This window comes from Tinamus guttatus, unplaced genomic scaffold (genome assembly GCF_059628265.1).
Source record: "Tinamus guttatus ecotype Peru unplaced genomic scaffold, ASM5962826v1 Tinamus_guttatus_pri_ptg000227l, whole genome shotgun sequence".
NCBI lineage: Eukaryota > Metazoa > Chordata > Aves > Tinamiformes > Tinamidae > Tinamus > Tinamus guttatus.
This window is the reverse complement of record NW_028288761.1, coordinates 2266333-2286994: the sequence shown is the minus strand read 5'-3', so window position 1 is coordinate 2286994 and position 20662 is coordinate 2266333. Positions and strand designations below refer to the sequence as shown.

Below are 20662 nucleotides of genomic sequence, written 5' to 3'. Positions count from 1 at the left end.
CGGTGAGAGCAGGCTCCGTTAGATGCTGCACACAATGAGTCTCTCCCTCTCAAACTGCTTATCTTGTGAATGAGCAGAAGAGACAAAATGGAAGAAGGAAGCATACTTTCTGTTGCGGGGTGGTTCAGCACTTCCAAAAGTGCTTTACACAGGGTGGTTGTTCAACTTGGGGCCTGCAAATCTAGTTTAAACAGGTATGACGATCTGCACTCTTTGCCAACTTCATGAAAAACAAGCTGGCTGTGTAAACTCCTGCCGACTTCAGCACAACCAGGACTCCAGAGAAAGAGAGCAAAGCAGGGCTTCTAAAAATTGTGATTCTGTAATGAAGTCCATAGCTCCTAACTCCAAGCTTCTTTATCCAATCCAGCCTAGCCTGTAACACAAAGAGTAGGGTTTGTTTATCTGTGTCTTTCAAAACTCTTTCACAGTGATCTGCATGCCTTCACTCACTTTCTCAGATTAAAGCTGTGTTTACACTGTGGTACCGTGTTTTGGTTACCTCCAGGAACTGGACGGGAGAGGGGAAAAAAAAAGTTCATTTTTCTCTGGCAAGCTACACCTGTTTTCCGGGAGGCCTTTTTAAAGTGGAGATCAAAATGATAAAGGAAGTGGTATGAACTGCCTCCAAGCCTGAAGGAAAAAAGGGTAAATAGCTACTTTCTATCCCATTTCATTGAGGAAACTGCCGCACAGAGACATGCAAAGCAGCACAGGAGGAAGAGGCAGAGTGAGGAAACAGAGCAGCCCTTTGCGAGATCATTGGGTTAAGAGGAGGCAGCACGGAAGGAAAAGTGATTAGCCTGGTTGCATGGCAGTAGAGCTGTGCTGAGGCTGATGGGGGCTCTTGGTGTGGCCAGGACATGCAAGTCCTTGCATCAGCATTAACGTGCTGACTCCTTGCAAAAGCGCCCCCGCCTCGTTCCCCCAGCACGGTGCTCTGCTCCCTGTCTGCCTCTCCTGCAGCCTGGCCCTGCTCGCTGGAGAGCAGCTCGGGCCCTGCTCAGACACGCAGCGCCCGACGCGCGGTCCTTCCTCCACACAAAGACAAGGGTGGCCACGTGCCTGTGGTCCGTGCTCCTTCCAGCACCACCGGCACTGCTCCCATCCCCTTACCCGTATCCAAGAGTCAGACATTGATGGAGGTGCCCAGGCCGGCTGGCAGAAGCCACTTGTGTGCACTCAGTCTCTCACACTTCATTACACAACCGTGAGCCTGCAGCTAGGGAGAGGTGATGGCTAAAAAGGGTTGGAACCTGATTAGATATTCCCTGATGGCCTATTTGATACACAAGAGGGCACAAAAGCAACCACCCAATACCATGTCAGTGAAGCACACAGAAGGGACTGCTTTCTTCTACACATTTCTGAAGTTTGAGCTCAGAAGGCCACATCACATTCTCATCTGCACAAAATCACCCCTTGCTATGTATTTCCTCTCTGGCAAGAAGGAAAAGCGAGCTCTCCTCTCCTCTCTTCTCCTCCCAAGGCAAAATTCTGGCTGGTTAGAATGGAGGTTGATGGCTCCAGGTTACACGTCTGCTCCCAGGCTAGCTCTGCGCTGCAGGTTTTATCTCCACTTCAAGGCTATCCACTTTTCCTTCAGTGGTGAATAACTTTATCCCCCCAAGCACCATAAACTTCTACAATTGCAGTAACTCACAAACTGCTATGGGTAGTTATAAAATCATGTCTTAAATTAGGACAGCAACAAGCTGAGATTGGAAAAGTAGGAGGAAATCAGGAAATCCCAGGGGAAGAAGATGGGGGAGGGATTTAGTCTCTTTAGAAAACAATAATGCAGTTTAATCTATTTTTCTTTTGACTTTACACACTAAAATAAGCTTCTCAGCTTCTGGGGCTGTCACAAATCACAAGGAAAATAAAGCTACTGGAACCCCATCAGTAGAGTAAGAGCTATGTAGCAATAATCCTGAGGAGCTGTGCAGGGCATTCTATCTTCAAAGTGTTTTAGAGACAGTAATTCATTAATCTGTAAATTTCCCCTGGCCATAAGTAACTATTCTGCTTTTCTACCGAGTGTAAGGGAGACTTAAAGCCCAAATTGCCACTTCACAGAGATTGCGCAGGAGACAGCTCTGACCTTCTTGATCTTGGTTTCTGGTTCACCGTGGTCAGAGTTGGCTACTCTAGCACAAGCCTGAATCCAGAACTACTGGTGATGTCTAGTGTTTTGGTGCTCATTTTAGAGGGAATAAAACCACTGTCTAACAGTCCCTGGTGAGTAGAGTGTAACATCTACTCACAACTCAGCACATCAATAACAAAGCTCCAAATAAAACTCCCAGGAGTTTCCAGAGACTCCAGGCTACCTTACAACTGTTTGCCACAGATGGGAATGTTAAATCAGTGCAGAAGCTGGCCCCAATCCTGGGCTCATCCTACCATAAAGCCTGGCTGAAAACGCCCAGGGGAACACAGGAGTTTCCTATGCAAACACAGAGCTTCCTAACCAAAGGACTATTTCTGTACAGCAGCTACTTGTTAACATTAAATGGATCCGTTAGATAATGAGCACTCAGCACAAAGCTATTTCTTCTCTCCTGGCAGCAATATTTTTCTGCCTTTGCCCAGTCCTTTCTAATTCCCAAGACAATAAGTCTAACAGTGATTCTCTCCCGAGGTATCACCCTGCAAAAGCTGGAAGTCCCTGAAGAATAAGAGAGCAGTGAGAAAATGCTATGTGGAGCACAGTATAGCCGCATCCTTAAAGCAAGACAATATCAAAGATAGGTCAGCTATGCGGAAAAACAAATAGATGATATATTTCCTTATTCACACTGGCCACTGTTCTTTGTCTGACTGTTTTTTCACCTCTTTAAAGCCAGTATATATCTAAATCACTCTCGTGCCGTCAAAGAGATCACTGTAAGACCAAAATTGGGTACATGGCTCCTTTGCCATCCTTGTCGAGATATGAAAACATCTGGGTTCATTAAGCATCCTACAACACAAGCCTTATTTTCATCTTAAGGATGGCTTAGCTGAGACAAGAAAAGCAGTAGGACTCTGAACAGCATCGCGAACAATGCCCCAAAGGTCACAGGTAAAGAATTCAAAGCAAAGCACTGCAGATCAGATATACTTCCAAGACCAGAAGAGATCGACCCAAGAATGTGGCATGAGTTAGTAGTAACATTAAGCACGAGTGCAATCTCAGGCTCTATTACTCTGAACTAAACAGATCACACATCTTTCAGCTTGCAGCTCCCTTTCAGCAAATGATTTTTGCCTCCCCGCAAGGCAAAGCAGCAGAACCAAAGGATGGATGTTTAATGCCCTGGTGCTGAGCGGGGGGGAAGTGGGGTGTTTGCAGGTGTGTCACTCCTATGGAGAGCAGGGGGAAACACAATCCTGAAGCTCTCTGACATGCTGCCAGGGAGACAGACATGCTAAGCTGGACAGAAAGGCTTTACTACAGCTGGAGCAGCGTTGATTTTTAGCTAGAATTTTACTAAGTGTTGGCTCTTCATTCTTCTGTAAGCACAGAGGGCTCAGGATTGAGTAAAGTGGGAAACCCTGGCTCAGGACAGTTGCATCAGTGCTGCTGCATGTGCTGCTATCCCAGGAAGGGGCATCCACAGGCAAAGGACACCCGGACTGCAGCGTCCCCAAGCGTACTGCCAGGCCCAATGCCAGAGCCTGAGAGAATACACACTTTGGTCAATATAACAATGCATGGACAAGGTAACAAAAGTAACTAGGATACCCAAATGCAGGAAACTTAACAGATTTCATCAGGTGAATGACTCCACAGCCCTGCTTTGTGACAGAGAAATTCAGCTGAAACAACAAATCTGAAAACTTCCACAGGTCTGCACAGAAATCCTCTGCTGAAGGAGGAATATTTAAAAAGCACTGGACACCTCACCAAAAGGCATGAAGGGTTCTGCCAGATCAGCTGGCACAAGCCGGAGTCACCCAAAAGCCAAGATGCTCATTTTGCAGCTTCCAGCTGACAGACTTGCCCTGGAGCTGCTCTCAAATTTCCTGGACAATCCTGGTTCAGTTGCAGCTACTTCCTATTTCTGGAATACCCTTAGATGATTGCACTTGGAGTGTCAAAACACCACCCCAGCAGTGGGAGGGTATTTCACTGCTGGAGAGCATCAGGATGCAGAGTAGAAGGGAATGTTCAGAAACATATGCAGAGCAGGGAGCTGCCAGGAGAGCAAGAGCAACCTGCACAACTGGATCTCCCGTTTCCTAGGGGCTCTGATCACACGGGACTCAGCAGCAGAGACCTGAGCCCTATATTCTTTCAACTTTGATGTTTCTCCATTGCTCAACAGCTCCACAATTAGCCAGGATTTGCTATACCATATTAATGACTACACCAAGTATGCCAGTAGCACTATGGCAACCTAGGGGAAAATAAAAAGCATCCCAGACTTCAACCTCTGTTTGAGATGACCCTTGCTGAGGTGGATGCCACAAATCTGGCTCTGGCAGCACAACCTGGTGCGAGATGCAGCGATGCAAGAGCCACTCATCCATACCGGGCTTTGCAACCACTCTGCCCATGCTGCAGAGGGGCAAGTGCTCGCAGGGGCACCGGCTCAAGACCCTTTTCACCCTGCAGTGCTTATTCCTCATAATGCTGCTGCCTGTTCTCTCCTCCCTCCCTCGTTCCCCTCGTGCCATCTCCCTTCCACCCCCGAAGAGGAAGTCCAGCGCCGAGACGCACACAATCTGCCTCTTCACCAGCGCCCGGCTGAACGCGTGCCAGGGGAGCCGCGAGCATGACAACATATTTCCTGTCAGGAAAGTGACTCAGTGAGGCGGCTATGAGAGCTCGGCTTATTCAACAAGTTCCCTTCTCCCCGCGCGTTACTGAGGCATGAGTCAGAACTCGAGAGCCGGAATTTCAGCCCCCTCCGGATCCAGACACGAAAGGCAGATCTCAGGTTCAAGTCCAGGTCCTGCTTGTAACTCGCTGACGAGTTGCTGCCCGTGCAGAGCCCGAGTTTCACCCCTTGCGGACAGACGATATCACTATTAGTCAAGCATGGAACCTGAATTTCCAAAGTGCTTTTAGCTGCTGCTTACTCCCAATTATTTCCTTGTAGAACCATTTGTACCATACTCATAGCCATTACATGTGACCATTATACAGCACATTAAAAAAAAGTTTTCATGCATTTTCCAGAAGCATTTTACACATGACTGTTTCATCCAGGATTACTGTAAATGCTTAAAATTACTTCAGCTAATTTTCTGGCTTTAGAGCAGCTCTTCCCATGATAAGCAGGCATGTCACATCCTTACCGGAGCTGCTGCTGAGGGGGAGCACACACAGCCAGAGAGTAACTAGCAGGGCACCGATCATCTTCATCCTGTTGACAGAAAAAAGCACACAAGATGGTTCTGGTTATTTTAAAATATTTCGTCACTGCAGAGAAATTCCTTAACTCTGAGCGTATGTGTTTATTCTTCTGACCTCCCATAGATCCTTTAATTTTTATTTCATTACGATTCCTAATGAAGATTTTTCATTAAGAAAAGTGTTTTTCAGAAATGACCTGAATGAGGGCTTATGCTTCCAAAGCAGCACATAGAGGCGGGCAGAAAACCATCCCAGATTTTCACACCGATCCCCAGGTCCTACTGCAGAGTACAAGTTCCTATCTATGGTTTGAAGCAAATGTAGGCCACCAGTTTCTCTTGCCACATGCTCTGGTATTTGGCATCCTGACCTCAGAGCTGCTTACTCACCAGAATAAGTTTTGCCCCCTGCCCCTACACTTTTTTTTTTTTTTTTAAAGATTTTCCAGGGTACAACTTATAAGCTGATAGTCACAAAAGCTGACATATTACTAGATGCCCTCGTTAATGTCATGAAAGTTATACTAGATAGTTGTGGGTGCTGTCAGATCACAAGAGGAGGAAAGATGGTTAAAAGGCTAAATTTCATCAGAGCCTCTCAACTCTGCTGGGCAGATGTGGTAAAGAGGACAGTGATACTGTCATGAAATGACAGGGGAACCTGCTGCATCCGGATGTGCTAAAACAGTGGAGAGATAAGCCACAGAGTTCCCTAAAACATGTCCCTTATAAGTATGTTTAATACATATACACTACACAAAAGTCATCAAGCATAAGCAGAGAACCCCGAAGACCACACAGATTTCAGATTTTAATGGGAATGTGTATTACTGAAAATCCGTCATTGAATTCTTTATTTTCAGATGGGATTCAGCTAAGAGGTCGGGTCTTCCATGCTTCTTTAATCCAGACTAGAATGCCAGCTGCTAATCAAATGGCACTTTACTGCAATCTACAACCAATTCCCAGTGTAACACAGGAAGACTCCATGGAGAGGAAACAAAATCAAGTATTCCTACCCTCTGGAAATGCTCAAGAAAGATAAAACATCTTTCTGTTGTAAGGCTGAACAGACAGAACCAACACACTGCATCTTTCGTTGGGAATTTAGGAACTCTGGGGAATTTGACTGCTGAAAGGGAAGAAGTGTAAGCAGGATTGGGGGCCGTTATTTTCATAATAAGTATTCCCAATGGTCTGGTCATTAGATGAATGGATAGTGTGCCCCAACTCACCCTTATTTTTCACTAATTCCCTCCTACATTTGCACAGATCAGACTGAATTCAGCCCTCAAGCAAGCAGGAACAAGTACTGCCTTTGGATGAGTTCCTCTCGTTTAGAGCTAGGCCATTTATGTGGCCTGAGGCCAAAATAAACTATTACGCTTTACACAGTGATACGTGAACTCTGCAGTGAGCTAATATTTACATCCATTAACTATGCTCATAAGAACAGGCTGCTTGCAGCAGTCTCAACAGAGGTGGCTCACTGCTGCTTTGGTCCAGGTGCTGTGCGAGGTATCCAACATTTCCACGCTCTGCCCACTAGTTTGAAAACTCTTGTTTCTTATTCTATCCAACAATAAAATTAGAAGTGCTGCATAGCTTGATTTACTTCTGGCTCATTCTAGGCTCTTCCAGGAAGATCTTATCAATGGAGACAGATGGACACAGAGCCTGTCAGATTACAGCAATTTCTCCATTACGGGAACAGGAATCATTTGACCATGGCTGTGGCTGCTCTGACACTTTACAAAATATAACAAAATGTAAAGGACCGTGGAAGGGACACACGCAGAACCATAGGCTGACCAAGGGGAACGATCTCCATCTCCTACATGTCCTGCCCATGCCACTATTTACCATCTGAAATGAAGGAAGAGGCTTCTCCTCCCTTGATTAAGAAAGGGAGAGCTCTCAGACCACAAAAAGCACCTGTTCCTGTGCAGAGAAGTGGGTGGGGGGATGTTGTAACACTAAGAACGTGGTGCCATAGGACTATGACCCACCCCGGCCTTGCCAGGAAGGCAAAAATTCTCAGCTTCTTCCTGCAACTGCTGCTTTGTTTTGCGACACCAAAAAGCACGATGCCATTTTGCCTGTATGTGATGAAACTGCAGCAGTGCCTGATCTTACACAATTTCACATCACTGCTCTGAAACATCAGCACTTCCAGCTGCAACCAGAGGAGCCAAAGGTGAGCAAGTGCAAACCCCAATGTGCAATGGCTGCGTTCACCAAAAAGGTCACAGAGCTCACATCCAGGGTACAGGCAAGTAAAATACAAAGCAAATACTAAGGGGAACCAGGAACAAACTAGCGAGCACATGTCAGATCAGAAACCATACCACAACTAGAAACACAGATAATCAGGGCTGCCAGAACAAGATTGGATAGCTCAGATACATTCTCAGTGCTCCAAGAACATCTCCTGAGATGAGCACACTCTGAGGTGTCCCTAACGCCTCCATAAATTCATGTTTTAATAATAGAAACATTGGGGAAAAAAATTCATTGCTCTCTTTGATACTTTTTTTTTAAAGAAAATTTGAAATATTCATTTTATTTCAAATTGGAAGTGGTTTTGATTTGGTTCCAGAATATTTTTCTCTTTAAATTTTCACCTCTTATTTACTGGGGAGCAAATCTCTTCACCATGGATGAGAATCATATTCTAAAAAGCTGAAAAGATGGGAAGGCTTGTTTTTGTAATAGGTACTAGCTAAATGGCAAATAAAAAAAAGAATATTTTCACATAAAAAAACTCTTATTAAAACAGCCTTTCCAAGCAAACCTAGGTGAGGAATTGTTCATGCCCACGCTTAGCAATGTGGACCCCACAAAGTCTCCACATTTTTGAAATAATTTTAGGAACTAAGACAGATGTCAAGTAATTAATGGACAGAGCGGCAGTCAAAGCAACTACGGCACATTTATTCTCAAAGATATCACACCAGTTCTAAAGAACAATGCTGCATTTTTTCAAGAAAATACCATTGTCCTTTCTAAACATGGACGCCTATAGAGATCTGACAGATTTTTTTGCTTTTCACTGAGAAGTCACACTACCCTATGCAGAACAAAAGCATCCTTCAAAACCTTGCAACTAAGTGCTCTGTCTGAAAGGGCATTTAAAAAAAACAGTAAAGAGGAAAGAGGAAGAAAAACAACACCATTCAAATGGCCAGAGCAGGTTTTGCATATAATTTTGACACATAATTTTGTCCCGCAGGGTCAAAGAGATTCAAGCTTGCAGGACCATCTTCAGGAGAAGGGAGGCTGATATGGGATGGGTGAGCTTAGGAGTTATTTTCCTTTCTAAACCTTATAGACCTGAGGCTGAAGGCACCCAGGCTTGGTGTCGCCAGAGCCAAGCAGCACAACGTCCATCTCTACCAGCCCTTCCTGCAGCAACCAGGGTTCTGCAGCACATCTGAGCTAGTGAGGTCTGCTCCCTCCTCCTGCACTGGGTTTGGCTGCAGCGGGGACGTGCTGTAGAGCGGGGCTCTGCTCCTCTCCTCCCACGTCAGGGCATGCACTGAGCCTGGATCTGCGCATCCGCACATAGACGCATTGGAGAAGGCTGCTCGATGAGTTTGCTGGGTTTTCTTACATGGAAAATATACGTATGGTCAAAACAAATTAAAAGAATCCAAAAGGCAGACAAAGACAGGCAGCAAAAGGAGCTGCAGAAAAGTAATAGAAAAACACTAATGTAAACTGGGAAAAGGCCCTTCAGCCCTCCAGGAAGCACTCTTATTTTTCAGTATGTGCGGGAGTCGGTCAGACAATGGCTGAAATTACTGTAGCATAAACCATCTCGGTGCCATTTAGCAGGGATTTGCAATAGCTTTGCTTTGACCCTGCCTCTTTTCTGGAGGCAATTTGGGCACTGAACAGCACCGCTCTTCCTTACACATTCAGTGTTTTCACTCATACCGCTCCCCAGAGCAAATCGCTCCTCTAGCGAGCTTGCCTGTCCTATGGAAAGTCCTGAGCGACATAATGTTTCACTTAAATCTCACAAAGACACAGGTAGAAGGAAACGCAATGAGTTTTCAAAGTCCAGCTTTCCTTTGCAGAAGAAAGTTGCACATTCGTTAACATTTTCCTTCCTAAGCTGCTTCTCAGAAGGGAATAGGAGGAAGAAATCAGTAGCAATTTGGTGATAAACACAGCGAACAGCTCACTGCGCTTCCCTGTCTACCTGCACTCTACTCCCCGCTCCTCATTTCAGGTGCAGGTGCACAGACCAACAGGGCCCCACATGCTGTCCTCAGAAGCAGTCGCATCTCTCCAAAGGGCAGAGAGCCCAGTTTGTCTTGGCACCTGATCCAGAGCAGCCAGACACATTTCAGCAGGAATCAGCCAGGGCTGAAATACGGCCCTGGATCAAGGATACAGTGAGAATGGGGGAGCGACCCCAACGGCAAGGCTGATGGCGAGAACACCCAGGCCAGGGAGCTGTGAGGTTGATGCCAATGTCCCAATTTTGCCATAATTTTTTCGTGTTACCTTTGGCTGTGCCAGCTCCTCTGCCTCAGCCTCACTATCTGTGGGAACGGAGGGAGCTGCACTCACCAGGGTGTTGTATGTACAGCACGAGAGTGGGCTGAAAGCACTTTGTTCTGAAATGTTTTTATTCTAAAGGCAATTTGTATCATCAAAACCAAAAGAAATATTCAGATTTTATCAAACTTTCTCATCAGGTAGAAGTGATTGTTTCACAGCAAATAATACACACTTAATTTGGAAAGGAAAAAAATAATGAAGCTAGTGGGAGTGAGATGGAGAAGCTACCTTAGCGACAGGTCTCCCGTCATCACAGGCACAAAGCCAGGCCCTGGCCAGGGCTCACACAGGACCGAGAAGTGACGCCTTCCCGCAGTTGGGACCAGCAGTGCTCACAGGCAGCTAACAGGCTTCATTCTCAGCTCTGCTGGATATCCAAAATTTGGCCGATGGATGCTTAGCTGGAAAAAGAAAACTTGGAAGGACCAGCTGGGTCACTGTGCCAGCCAGGGGACCACAGCGGGGCACCCGTGCTGGCCTCTGCGGCCACCTACCACCACCGCGGCCTAACCCTGCTCTTCTGCCCCACATATCCAGGCCAAAGCTCCAGTCTGCTGGCAAGGCCCGTTTGGTGAGAGCTGTCCATGCCCTGCCTGTGATCCTAGCAGAAACCTGTAAATGTTGGAGCTGTGCTTTGCCACGACCCCCACGAGTGCTGTGAACCTTCTGCCAGCCACCTTGCTGGGCCACAGATCCAAAGGCAGGCTGGACTTCACCACCCCTTCAGAGCCAATCTGCCCGCACCAACAGTGTCAGAGCGGGCGGAAGGGTATTGTTTCCACCTCCTTGTCTTCCTAGTGCCCTAGGACACCCCATCCTTTCTGTCATCTCAAGGCAGTTACCCTTGAAGCAAGATGGGGGGGGGGGGGGAATAAATAACTAAATAAATAAAATCAAGAAACGTTTTTTTCTCCCAGTCTTTAATAATCGTTATGCATACCAGGCTGGGTATGCGGCCTCCCCGGCTAGTTCTGCTTTGAAGCAGCAACACAGGCTGCTGCAGCAACGCCGGCCTTTAAAGAGCCGCACGAGGTCCACGGGCACAGCACTCGGCAGCCCAGCCTCCAGTTCAGAGGCCTGGGGGAAAATGGGAAGATATTTATTAACAGCTTGTCATTCTTGGGGACCTCCATGGTTTGCCTCTGCTGGTACTGACCTGTTTGGGGCACGGCAGAGATTGGAGGGCAATCTGTGACCCGTTACAGGCATTTGGATACCATCTTCTTCTGGCATCTTTTAGGATCAACAGATTTAAAACTAATAATCAAAATTAATTGGAAGTAGCTACCCCTCACAAACGAAAAGGAAAAAGAAATGTGACTTAGACACGTTGAGGGGCAGAGGGAAGTTTGAGTGGCTTGAAAATATGTCTGAAGAAAGTCAGGACCCTCTTTCTACAGTTCTCATTTGCTCCTCTCAGAAATGCTACAGTTCTGCTACATTGCTCTGCTGGTGCATAGAGCGCTGCCGATTATGCCCGGCAGCTGCTTAACAAGCAGAGCACATTGCATTTCATACCTTTAAAATAAACTATCTCAGTAAGCTGTCACCTCTCAGAAATACACGCACACATAGACAAGACAAGTAAACAGCTGTGACCATCACAGAGAGATCTGTGGAGTGGGCCGAGAGGGGCAGGTTGGGCCACAGCCATGAAATCAAACAGCACAGATCACAAATGCACACACGCTGGCTACCGAGCAGTTCAAACACCAAACTGCAAGGGCACTTCAGAGCTCAAGCAAAAGGTATCCAGCCAGGATAGCCTATTTTTTAGGTCTGAATAGCCAGGGAATGAAAAGCTTCCAACAGAGCTTCCACAAGTGATGAGATCTTCCATGAAGCAAGACACAGTGTTTCTATTTTGGACAACAATGTTATAGTGAAATAAGAGTTCTGAGAAATACCCATATATTGCACTATCACAAAATAAACTGACAAACTAATCTTTGCATAGAAAGAGATACATCTATAGCCAGTGTGCCTCAAAGATCTAAGGAGATCTAAGGAATCCAGAGTGCAATTCTTCTCCCACTGGAGCAGCCTATATTAGCTCTCATGGAGCAGCTATAGACATCTGAGAACCAACATTTAATTTACGCACTCTTCCTTTGGACCATTTCCCTTTTCAGAGCTTTTTAAATGTAAACATCTCCACCGCAGGTAATTCTGCTGTCCTTGTAGACCCAGCAGCACATCCACACTGTGCAACAGAGTACACAGCAGCAACCCCAAGCTAACTCAGCCAAAGTCTCTAAACCCAAACAATAGAGTGCACACTCAAGCAGGATTATCAGGGCTGGGCTTACCAGCTTTCCCAGGACCAGCTTGGACCTCTTGGACCCCAGAGAAGATCTCCCAGGAAAGAGAAGCGTCTCCTCTCTACCTTTGTGCTATCAAGCAGTGCCCGGTAGAGCACATGCTGGAAAGCACCTGCCCTCACAACCAGCATGCATCCAGCTCTGCTGATCCCTTGCTGTAACACGCTCTCAGTCTCCAGGAATACTCGTAGAGTTCTTTTCAGTAAGTACAAGCTGCTCCTTCTCTCCCTCTCTTCCCCTCAGAGCCACATGCTCACAGCCCGATTCCCAGGCTGCCTGCTCTATATTCAGCACACGCCACTGCCTGCACCTCTGGTGGCATCTCTATGCTATGTGCCGGCACCCCGTGGCACACCAGCATCTCGCTGTTGTCCTGACCTCTTCTCATTCCCCCAGACAGGGAAACAGCAGGCAAAAGGCCCCCGAGCAACACAGTGCTCCCGAGCACAACATCGCGGTGCTTCTCTTCCCTTTTCCACTGTCTCTTTCACCGTGACAGTGCTACGGAGTCCCTGTGTAGACTGCAACGTCTCCTGCTCCGCAGGCAGGTCTACCAGGGCTGCTGCTAGTGGCAAAGACCTGATCTCCGATTCTCCCTGCAGCATAAAGATGGATTGCATCAAGTCAATCCAGCTATCCTGGGATAAACAACTTATTCGAGAATAAAAGAGAGGCTGTTAAGTCTCCCTGATTCCAATTTTGGCCACACAGCATTTCAACACCTGGCACTTCCATCAATCAGATTAAGTTAAACACATTTAGCCTTATAAGAAAAACAAACGAAAATAAGATGTGAAGATGCTTCATCTCCACTCCCCCAGCTTAGACAGGCTGCATTGCACGTGTGCTTTATACATCAATCAAGAACAGAAATTAAAGCAATATGAAAATAAATAGCAAAGGCACTGAAAACCCAGGGGCCACCTGCCTCCCCCAGCACAAAACTCACTCACAAACCATTCTCCAGAGGTCCTTCCTGCTATTCCTTGTGCCTCCCAGTCTACACGTTCCCAAACCAACCATTTGCTCTTCCCAGTGACAGCCAGGGCGAGTTGCTTCTGTGTTCCTGCCCCTTCCTGGGCAACGTAGCATAGCTGCACTGTGCAAAGGGGGCTAGACAAACCCAGGTTCAGAAAGAAACAAAGAAAGAAAGAGAAACAGAACAGGATAACCATCCACGTGCCATGCGTACCACATCTGCTCCTGACATGCCTAAAACTTCCTGCTGCAAATGTGAAGTTGTTCCATCACAGGGAAGTTGCTCTCTGTCTGCACCGACTCTGCCAGAACAACATTAAATTCAACCTTTAAATAACAGAATCCTTAATTTTCATGTCCAGGAGCTTCCCAAGAGGTCTTCCCAGGAGGTCGCAAGACCCACAGCACCTCCATGACAGGAAGGCTGGAGCAGAGTGGCAGGCAACAGTATGCTGTGATTGTTATTGATATTAATTATTTGGGGAGAACATGATTGATCTCATGAGGGCAATGAATTAGTTTCTCCAGCTGAATGACAAGCAAAAGGCAATGTATGCACTGCTGACATTTCCAAAGGCTACAAGGAACAGGGACAGAGAAAATACCTCTTTGTGTTAAAATCCCACTACAAAAGACCCAAAATCCAAGCAGTCTCAAAAGTTTTCACTTGGAAGTCCCTCTCTCTTTTTTTTTAATACTAGAAAGCAGGTGCCTTAATATTTTTAAAGCTGTTCCAGCCAGACCCTTGCCCTGAGCCAGTTCATCTCCTTGCAGGAGGAGAAGTGACGAGCCACTGAGCATCCTTGGAGGGTTGAGTTGAGCTCCCTTCTCACTTTTGACACTTCTTGTCAACAGCTACATGGTCATTGCACCTGTCTGACAAGGAGAAAAAGCTTCTTAGAAAGGGGAAAATACTATGTGATGGCCACAGCCTGGGGCTATTCAGCAGGGCTGAAATGCCCCAGACACCTGCAGGAGGGTGGTGCCAAGATGCATCTCCTCTGTGCAGAGGAAGAGGAGGACCCAATAGCCCTGAGGAATGGGACTGTCCCTCTCCATAGTCTCAGATTAGGGGTGGCTGCATATGCTGCCTCCCAGGGAGCAAGGAGTGAACTGAGGCTCGTTCAGACCCACAGCAGCTCTAGAGACAACAAGGAAGATGGATAGAGACAAAATGCACCACAGCCTGTTTTTGCAGGAGGACAGAAGAAAGACGACACAATCCATGAGGCCAATCACTCCAGCAAGATCTGCCTTTTGTCTCTAATTCTCCCAGAACAACATCAGTCCCAGCTGGCTGAAGTTTGCCTGAGCAACAGAGTTTGGGATGCAGCAGGGGATCTGCACCCATTCAAAAAGAGTGGGTGCTTTACAAGCTCTTTGGAGCTTGCCAACACGATCACATTAGGCAGCAGCACATACATCCTCCCACTATCTGCTTCCCTTATAAACAAGGGCTAGAAGATGTTTGCGCTTGAAGCGGGAGGGGGAGGCAGCTATTTCTCAAGAAAACAAATCAAATTATTTGTATTTAAGTGAATTTGTACAGCCCTTGCTTTCAGAATAAGCATTTTCTGCAGATCCCAGAGCTTTAAATCAATAAGTCACTGATAAATTTATGTGGGTGGAGAACTGGATGTTACTGTGGTGGGATGGAGGTGGTGTTGTTTTACTTTGGGATCTTTGTGAAGTTTGCTCTTTGCAGTAGGGCTTATTTGGCAAAGAAATAACTAGAAGTTTGGACTGCTGCCTCTGCCACTTACTATGCTCTCATAAGTCCTGAAGGTTGAAGATTTTTTTAAACATTTGCTAGTAGGGTACCAGTATGAGCTTATGACTGATCTACAGGAAACCTACAGAGGCACCAAGTGCCAACCGTAGTGCTTGAAAACTTGTAGTGAGCCCTTCATAATCAGGCACCAGACAGCTTCCAGATGGCTATCCCCAAAACCGAACACATTAGCAGAGGCTTCTGAAATCTGTGCCTCCGTTTCCCCAGTCACATTTTGAATAACCTCACACCAGAGTTGCACGTCTTGATGTCTCTAAAGTGCTTAGAGACTCTGAGATGAAGGATAACATATGAGTGCAAAGGATAGATCAATTCCCTGAGCTTGGCAATCACTGCAGTTGATGGGGATAAATGTACCATGTATCTGCCACTGAAAATGTGGGTTCTGAGCCTGTCTTAAATAGCAACTACTTAAGCAGCAGCTCCCTTGGAAGAAGTCATCTTTGGGTTGGTTGGCTGGGCAAAAGGAGCCCCTGCGGATAGAAAACACAGAAATGCAATAGACTACTATGAAAAATAGATGTTTCTTTCAAATAAGGGGTCTAATCTACTCTGGTAGAATTTGGTGGTGAGATTTCAACTGATTTTAGTAGGAATATGATGGAGCTGTTCAGGTTTACTAACTAGTATGTTAAGAAAAGAGCCAAATATAATCTGAAAAGCTATTTCCATCTCTGTTTGTTTTCTAAATGATTAAAAATCCAGTTTAAATATTGCAAGGAAAACTTTAAATCGAGCAAGAGAAGTTTTGGCTTCCTTCCGAGTAGGAGGCAATTCCCCAGAACGCTACTGCAGATCTAACAGATGGGAATTATTTTTCACTCTTCAAAAATCTAATTCCATTGCACTGAGATTAACTGTAATTAGATCATTATTTACATATAGGACAAAAGGTAAAATGATTAAAAGGAGAAAAAAAAAAAAACACACACACACACACTACTACAAGCAAAAATAACTGGCAGAAAAGGGCAAAGATTTCCTCCGAGAAGAAAATGTCATGCCTTTCTCACCAAGCAACATAATTGTTATAAATATGTAGTTAAACACAGTCTACACCATCGTGTCAGCACTAAGGATAAGCACTTGGATCATTGTTTTCAAGATTTTACATACAAGTTGGTCAAATGTATAAGAATTTTCCCCCTGAATATCAGGAAAATATCACGTCTTATGAGAGAACAGGATCAGACCTAAGAAAGAAAATGTTTTGTTTCAGTAATGCAAGGGATTAAGCAAACTGGCAAAAGAAACATATTGCAGCTTTTCTGTTAAAGAGACAGGGAGGTATTAAAAACTTTTTTTTTTTTTTTTTAAGTCTTTTTCCAGCTCTGATAAGACGTCAGCTCAGTAAAGCTGAAGAGGCTTCTAAAGTAGCTGCGTGTGTGATTCACGTTGTCTCTTTGCCTTTCAGATGCACAACAAAACCATCCAAGCAGTTTCATGTCAAACTAATTACCAGACTTTTACTGTGCTATTTCTAAACTATGGCTGAGAATTGTGAGATTAGCCGGGTGTCCAGCAGAAACACGGAGGGGAAGAGGAAACCTTCCCTACCACCCAAAATAAGATGCTGCTTCATTCCAGCTTAGCAGTACCCAGCTGACGGCCACGTCTTCTAGCAATGGCAGCAGTGCAGCTGTATGAGGAGATGGGCCAGGGAGGAACTGAGGAGAACTGGCTGTGTCCAACCTGCAAGCTTCACTGTGGAAAGCGTTTCAGCTCCCACATAACGTGGGGCTGTTCACAGATTTCAGCTTACACAGGCTTTTCCAAACATCTATTTTTATTCCCAAAGTATTCCCTGTCACTGTATGATAAAAAGCAAGACTGGGCAGCATGGCTGAAGCTGTTGACAGATCTGAACGCCTTCGCATGCTGCTTGCAGCCTTGCTAATGACCACCTTGCTAATGCAACCTGCACCCTCAGGGCCAAGCTGGGACATCATCCCTCTCACACCGCAGGTGCTAGGGTTTCCACAGCAAGGCTCTTGCAACCCAGAATCTTGCTAAAATGGGAGGACACGTGATAACAGTTTTGTGGAACCTGGGTGAGATTGGCAGGAAGGAAGGAAATCATCTGCTTGCCAAAACGACCAGCAAAAAAAAAAAAAAAAAAAAAAAAAAATCTACAACATAATAATAAAAGAGAAGAAGGAATAAAGAACATGTTTTGCCTCTCAATCTGAAGGAGAGGAGTGCTTCTCCCCTGATGCTGGTGTCTCACGTATGCAGGCCTTGTAGAAATAAAGCTGGGACAAGCTCACTCTCTCCCTCCTCCTTTCTATATGCATTTTTCACAGGATAAAACTCACAGCACCAGGACCAGCCAGGAGGAATTCTCCATTCCTATGCATCTCCAGGCACCATCCAGCCTACCACCACCACCACACTGCTACCCCAATGCCCTAAAACCTCTCTGACCTACAGATCCTTCCAGGCACCAAGGCTTGGGGTACCCTGATGCCTGGCCCTGAGCACCAGCCTGCTCAAGTGCAGCTTGTGCAGCGCCCACCCTCCGCACAGCAGCGAACGCTCAGCTGGAGGGGACGTGCACAGAGACCCTGCAGTCTGGGAGCAGGGACACCAGGGCTGCTCGGCCCGTGCACACGAGTGCAAGCTTTCCTCCGTGGACTCCACGTGGGCAGACCCAGACACGTGCAGGACGTCAGCGCTTTGAACTCAGACTACATCCAGAGTCATGGGATGAAGGTCACAGAGCTGCATGCCTGTAAACCTGCTCTCTGCCTTGCACAATCTAACCTCTCACTGCACAGCTCCCTGCTTCTTCTCCATGCAGCAGCTCCCACCTGCCCTGTTCCATGCCTCCAGACCATTTCTATGCTCTGCAAGCTTCCACCAGCCCAAGCCTCTCCACATTTACTCTCCAAGTCCTCTGTTATCCTACCTTCTTACCCTTCCAGGAATGGAGCAGAGGGTCATACAGAGGACAACTTCCCATTCGCAGAACAACTCTGTATTTATTTCCAAGTAAGGAGAGTGTTTGGGTCTTAAAGATTAACCCTTTCATCTTGCACTCCTCAGAACCAGGTAGGACACGGAGGCAGAAAAGCTGGACTGCTCCCAGCACTGAGCCCTCCCACCACAGAGCCCCCGGGCTGGGGTAATGCTCTGCCCATGCAAACAGGAGAGGCAGTTCCTGCAAGATGCACATCACAACAAGTACATCTTCCACAGCTGCCAAAAGCAACCTGTTATAAATGGCCCTCTGTATTATGAGATACAGACTCTCCACAACACAGCTAATAAAAAATACCCTGTGATCCTTCTATGCTTGGAAGTGTAAGTTCAGTAACAGTTCTGCTTATCCAGGCGTTAAAAATGGAGTGTCAGGAAAATACTACTTTTAATTAAATTTCAATCATTTTGCAAAAAAAGATAAGGAGCTTGCTGCAGTCTCCCCAGTCCAGAAATAAAAAAGTCCTTCCTAAGATAACAAAACTCAAAACACCGAACAAAGACCATCACTTAACAAGAAAAGAAGATCTGTAAAAGAAAATACTTTTTTTTTTTTCCTCTCAGGCATTATGCATTATAACCAGCTACTCACAAAGCCAAGGTCTGGATAGAAAGAGAGGGGATTTATAATCCGCTCTGCAATAACATGCTAGAGCCCTGAGACCGGGATCCCCTTGTGCACTGTACAAGTGCACAGAGAAGCCTACCCATGCTGATGAACAGCACGGCCACTGTAACCAAGGAAGGGATGCTGCTACTTCAGAGCCACCTGGAGCCCCGAGGATCCCTTTTTTCCCCCCTACCTTCTCAGGAGAGCATTCCAGCCACTTTCCATCCAGAAAAACTCCCCCCCACACACACACACACAAAATGGCCTTGCGTAAGGGGGGCAGCTGATCCCAATAAACGCATGACAAAAAAAAAAAAAAAAAAAAAAACCTGCTCCCATCACCTAATCACTTTCAGCTGTTTCCTCGGACGTGCCTTTTCCACTTTATTTTCCTGCTGCAGTTTAAGGCTGACCCCCTCCCTCTTTCCCCTTCATTTCCCACACCCGTTTGACAGCAGAAGTGCACAGGTATCAGAGGCTCGCACATCTGAAATGCAGATGGAAATTGAAGTTGCATCCCCCAGCACCCAGCTAGCGGGCGGTCTATCCACACCGCCCTGCTCCAAAGAGGGGCATTGAAGCCAAGCGCTCCGCATTTCCTTTAATTTAAGGGAGCTGCAGGAGCCGCCGCGCACTTGGGCTCCTGCAGTTGGGCTCCGAGTCGCACCCTCCGACGGGGCCCGATGCGGAGGAGGCTCCCGGGCTGCGGCGGCCCCAGCGCTGCATCCCACCGGGCCGCCACGGTGTCGGGCGCAGGGTCGCGGTCCCAGCGGGACGGAACCAACGCGAGGTGCCCCGGGCGCCCCCGAGCTCCCCGCGACGCTCCAGCCTTACCCCGGCAGCGGCGGGGCGGGCGGGCCGCGCTTCCCGGGTAAAAGTTTCGCGGGGAGCGCGGGGCAGTGCCGGGCCGGGCCGCTCTTCCCTGCGCCCGCGCTGCACCAAAACACGCGCGACGGCACCCGCGCGCGAGCCGGGCCGCTCACCTGGGCGCGCGGCAGGGCGCGCGCAGCCACGTCCCGCGCGCCGCGCTCTCCTCCTCTTCTTCTTCCTCCTCCTCCTCCTCCCGCTCCGGCTCCGCGGCCCCCGCATCCCCCCGCGCCGCCCTGCTCCGCCCTCCGCCGGGCCGGGCCCGCTATGCAAATCAGGAGGATTTCCCCAATTCCCTCCCCTTCTTGCTCCCCCCACGGCTCCTTCCCAGATGTGCAGGGCAGGGGCAAGGCCGCCAGCTGCGCCGCCCCCGGCCAGATGTGCGGACGGGCGGGCGGCGGGGGCGGCTCTCGGCTCCCCCAGATGTGGCCACGCGGAGGCTCCCGCGCACGGGGCACACGGGCACGGGCCACGCAAGGGCCATGGCTCCCTCTCCTGGCTCAACTTGCGCTCCCAACTTTAAGCCTCTTGCAGTGTAGCGGGAAACAGGAAGGTGTCTAAACCCAGAGCTCCATCTCCCAAGCGCCTAAGTGACATTTGGAGCTTTAGGAGCCAGTCAATAAAGCACCCCACTAGCGCACAGAGTCCTAGTGCTACTGCTCGCCCTCTCTGCTGGCCACTTGTCACTTCCCTGGTGGAAAGCAAAGGGCTCAGGGAGAAGGTGGCTCTGTGCTGCTCCTGCCTCCCTTCCCTGTGCTGTGCTAAAGGTGCAGCCCTGGGGTGGCACTGCACAGCGCCCCGCACAGTCTGTCACCCCAGAGAAGTGGTGGCTACTCAATCCAGCACGTTAAATATGATGAGTCTGCCATGGTGGGACATGTCCTGACATGCCCTTCCCTCAACACCCGCAGGTCTTTTTCAACATCTGCAGGAGGTGCTTCACAGACCTGGCACACGGCCCCATGTCAGAGGAACCACCATGACGTGCACCCTCTGCCTTATCTCCACCACAGCCGTAGCTCTGATGAGGCTGAAATATGTCATGGATGAGGAACAGATGCCGGGAGCTGACTCCAAGGAAAACAGCAGTGACGCTGATGAGTGGAAGAAGAATTTGCAGAAAATTGCGCCAGCACCTTCTCCTGGAGAAGGCAGCCAGCAGCAATCAGTGCAGTCACGAGTATGGGACTGCTCTTA

General features: G+C 47.7%; 1 protein-coding gene across 3 annotated transcripts in view; it reads right to left on the bottom strand.

The window, feature by feature from the left end:
• Positions 1-19669, bottom strand: part of IL1RAP (interleukin 1 receptor accessory protein) — a 46978-nt gene extending 27309 nt beyond the window's left edge. For 2 of the 3 annotated variants that reach the window (XM_088525529.1, XM_088525532.1), the window contains exons 1-2: positions 19582-19669; positions 5290-5357 (exon numbers count right to left, since the gene is read on the bottom strand). In XM_088525529.1, the coding sequence (XP_088381655.1) occupies positions 5290-5356 (67 nt within the window). In that variant the 5' untranslated portion in view covers position 5357; positions 19582-19669. Of the gene's footprint in view, positions 1-5289; positions 5358-15366; positions 15392-19581 lie in introns of those variants that run through there. The other variant, XM_088525530.1, reaches the window with a different exon arrangement.
• Positions 19670-20662: the final 993 nt, after the last annotated feature.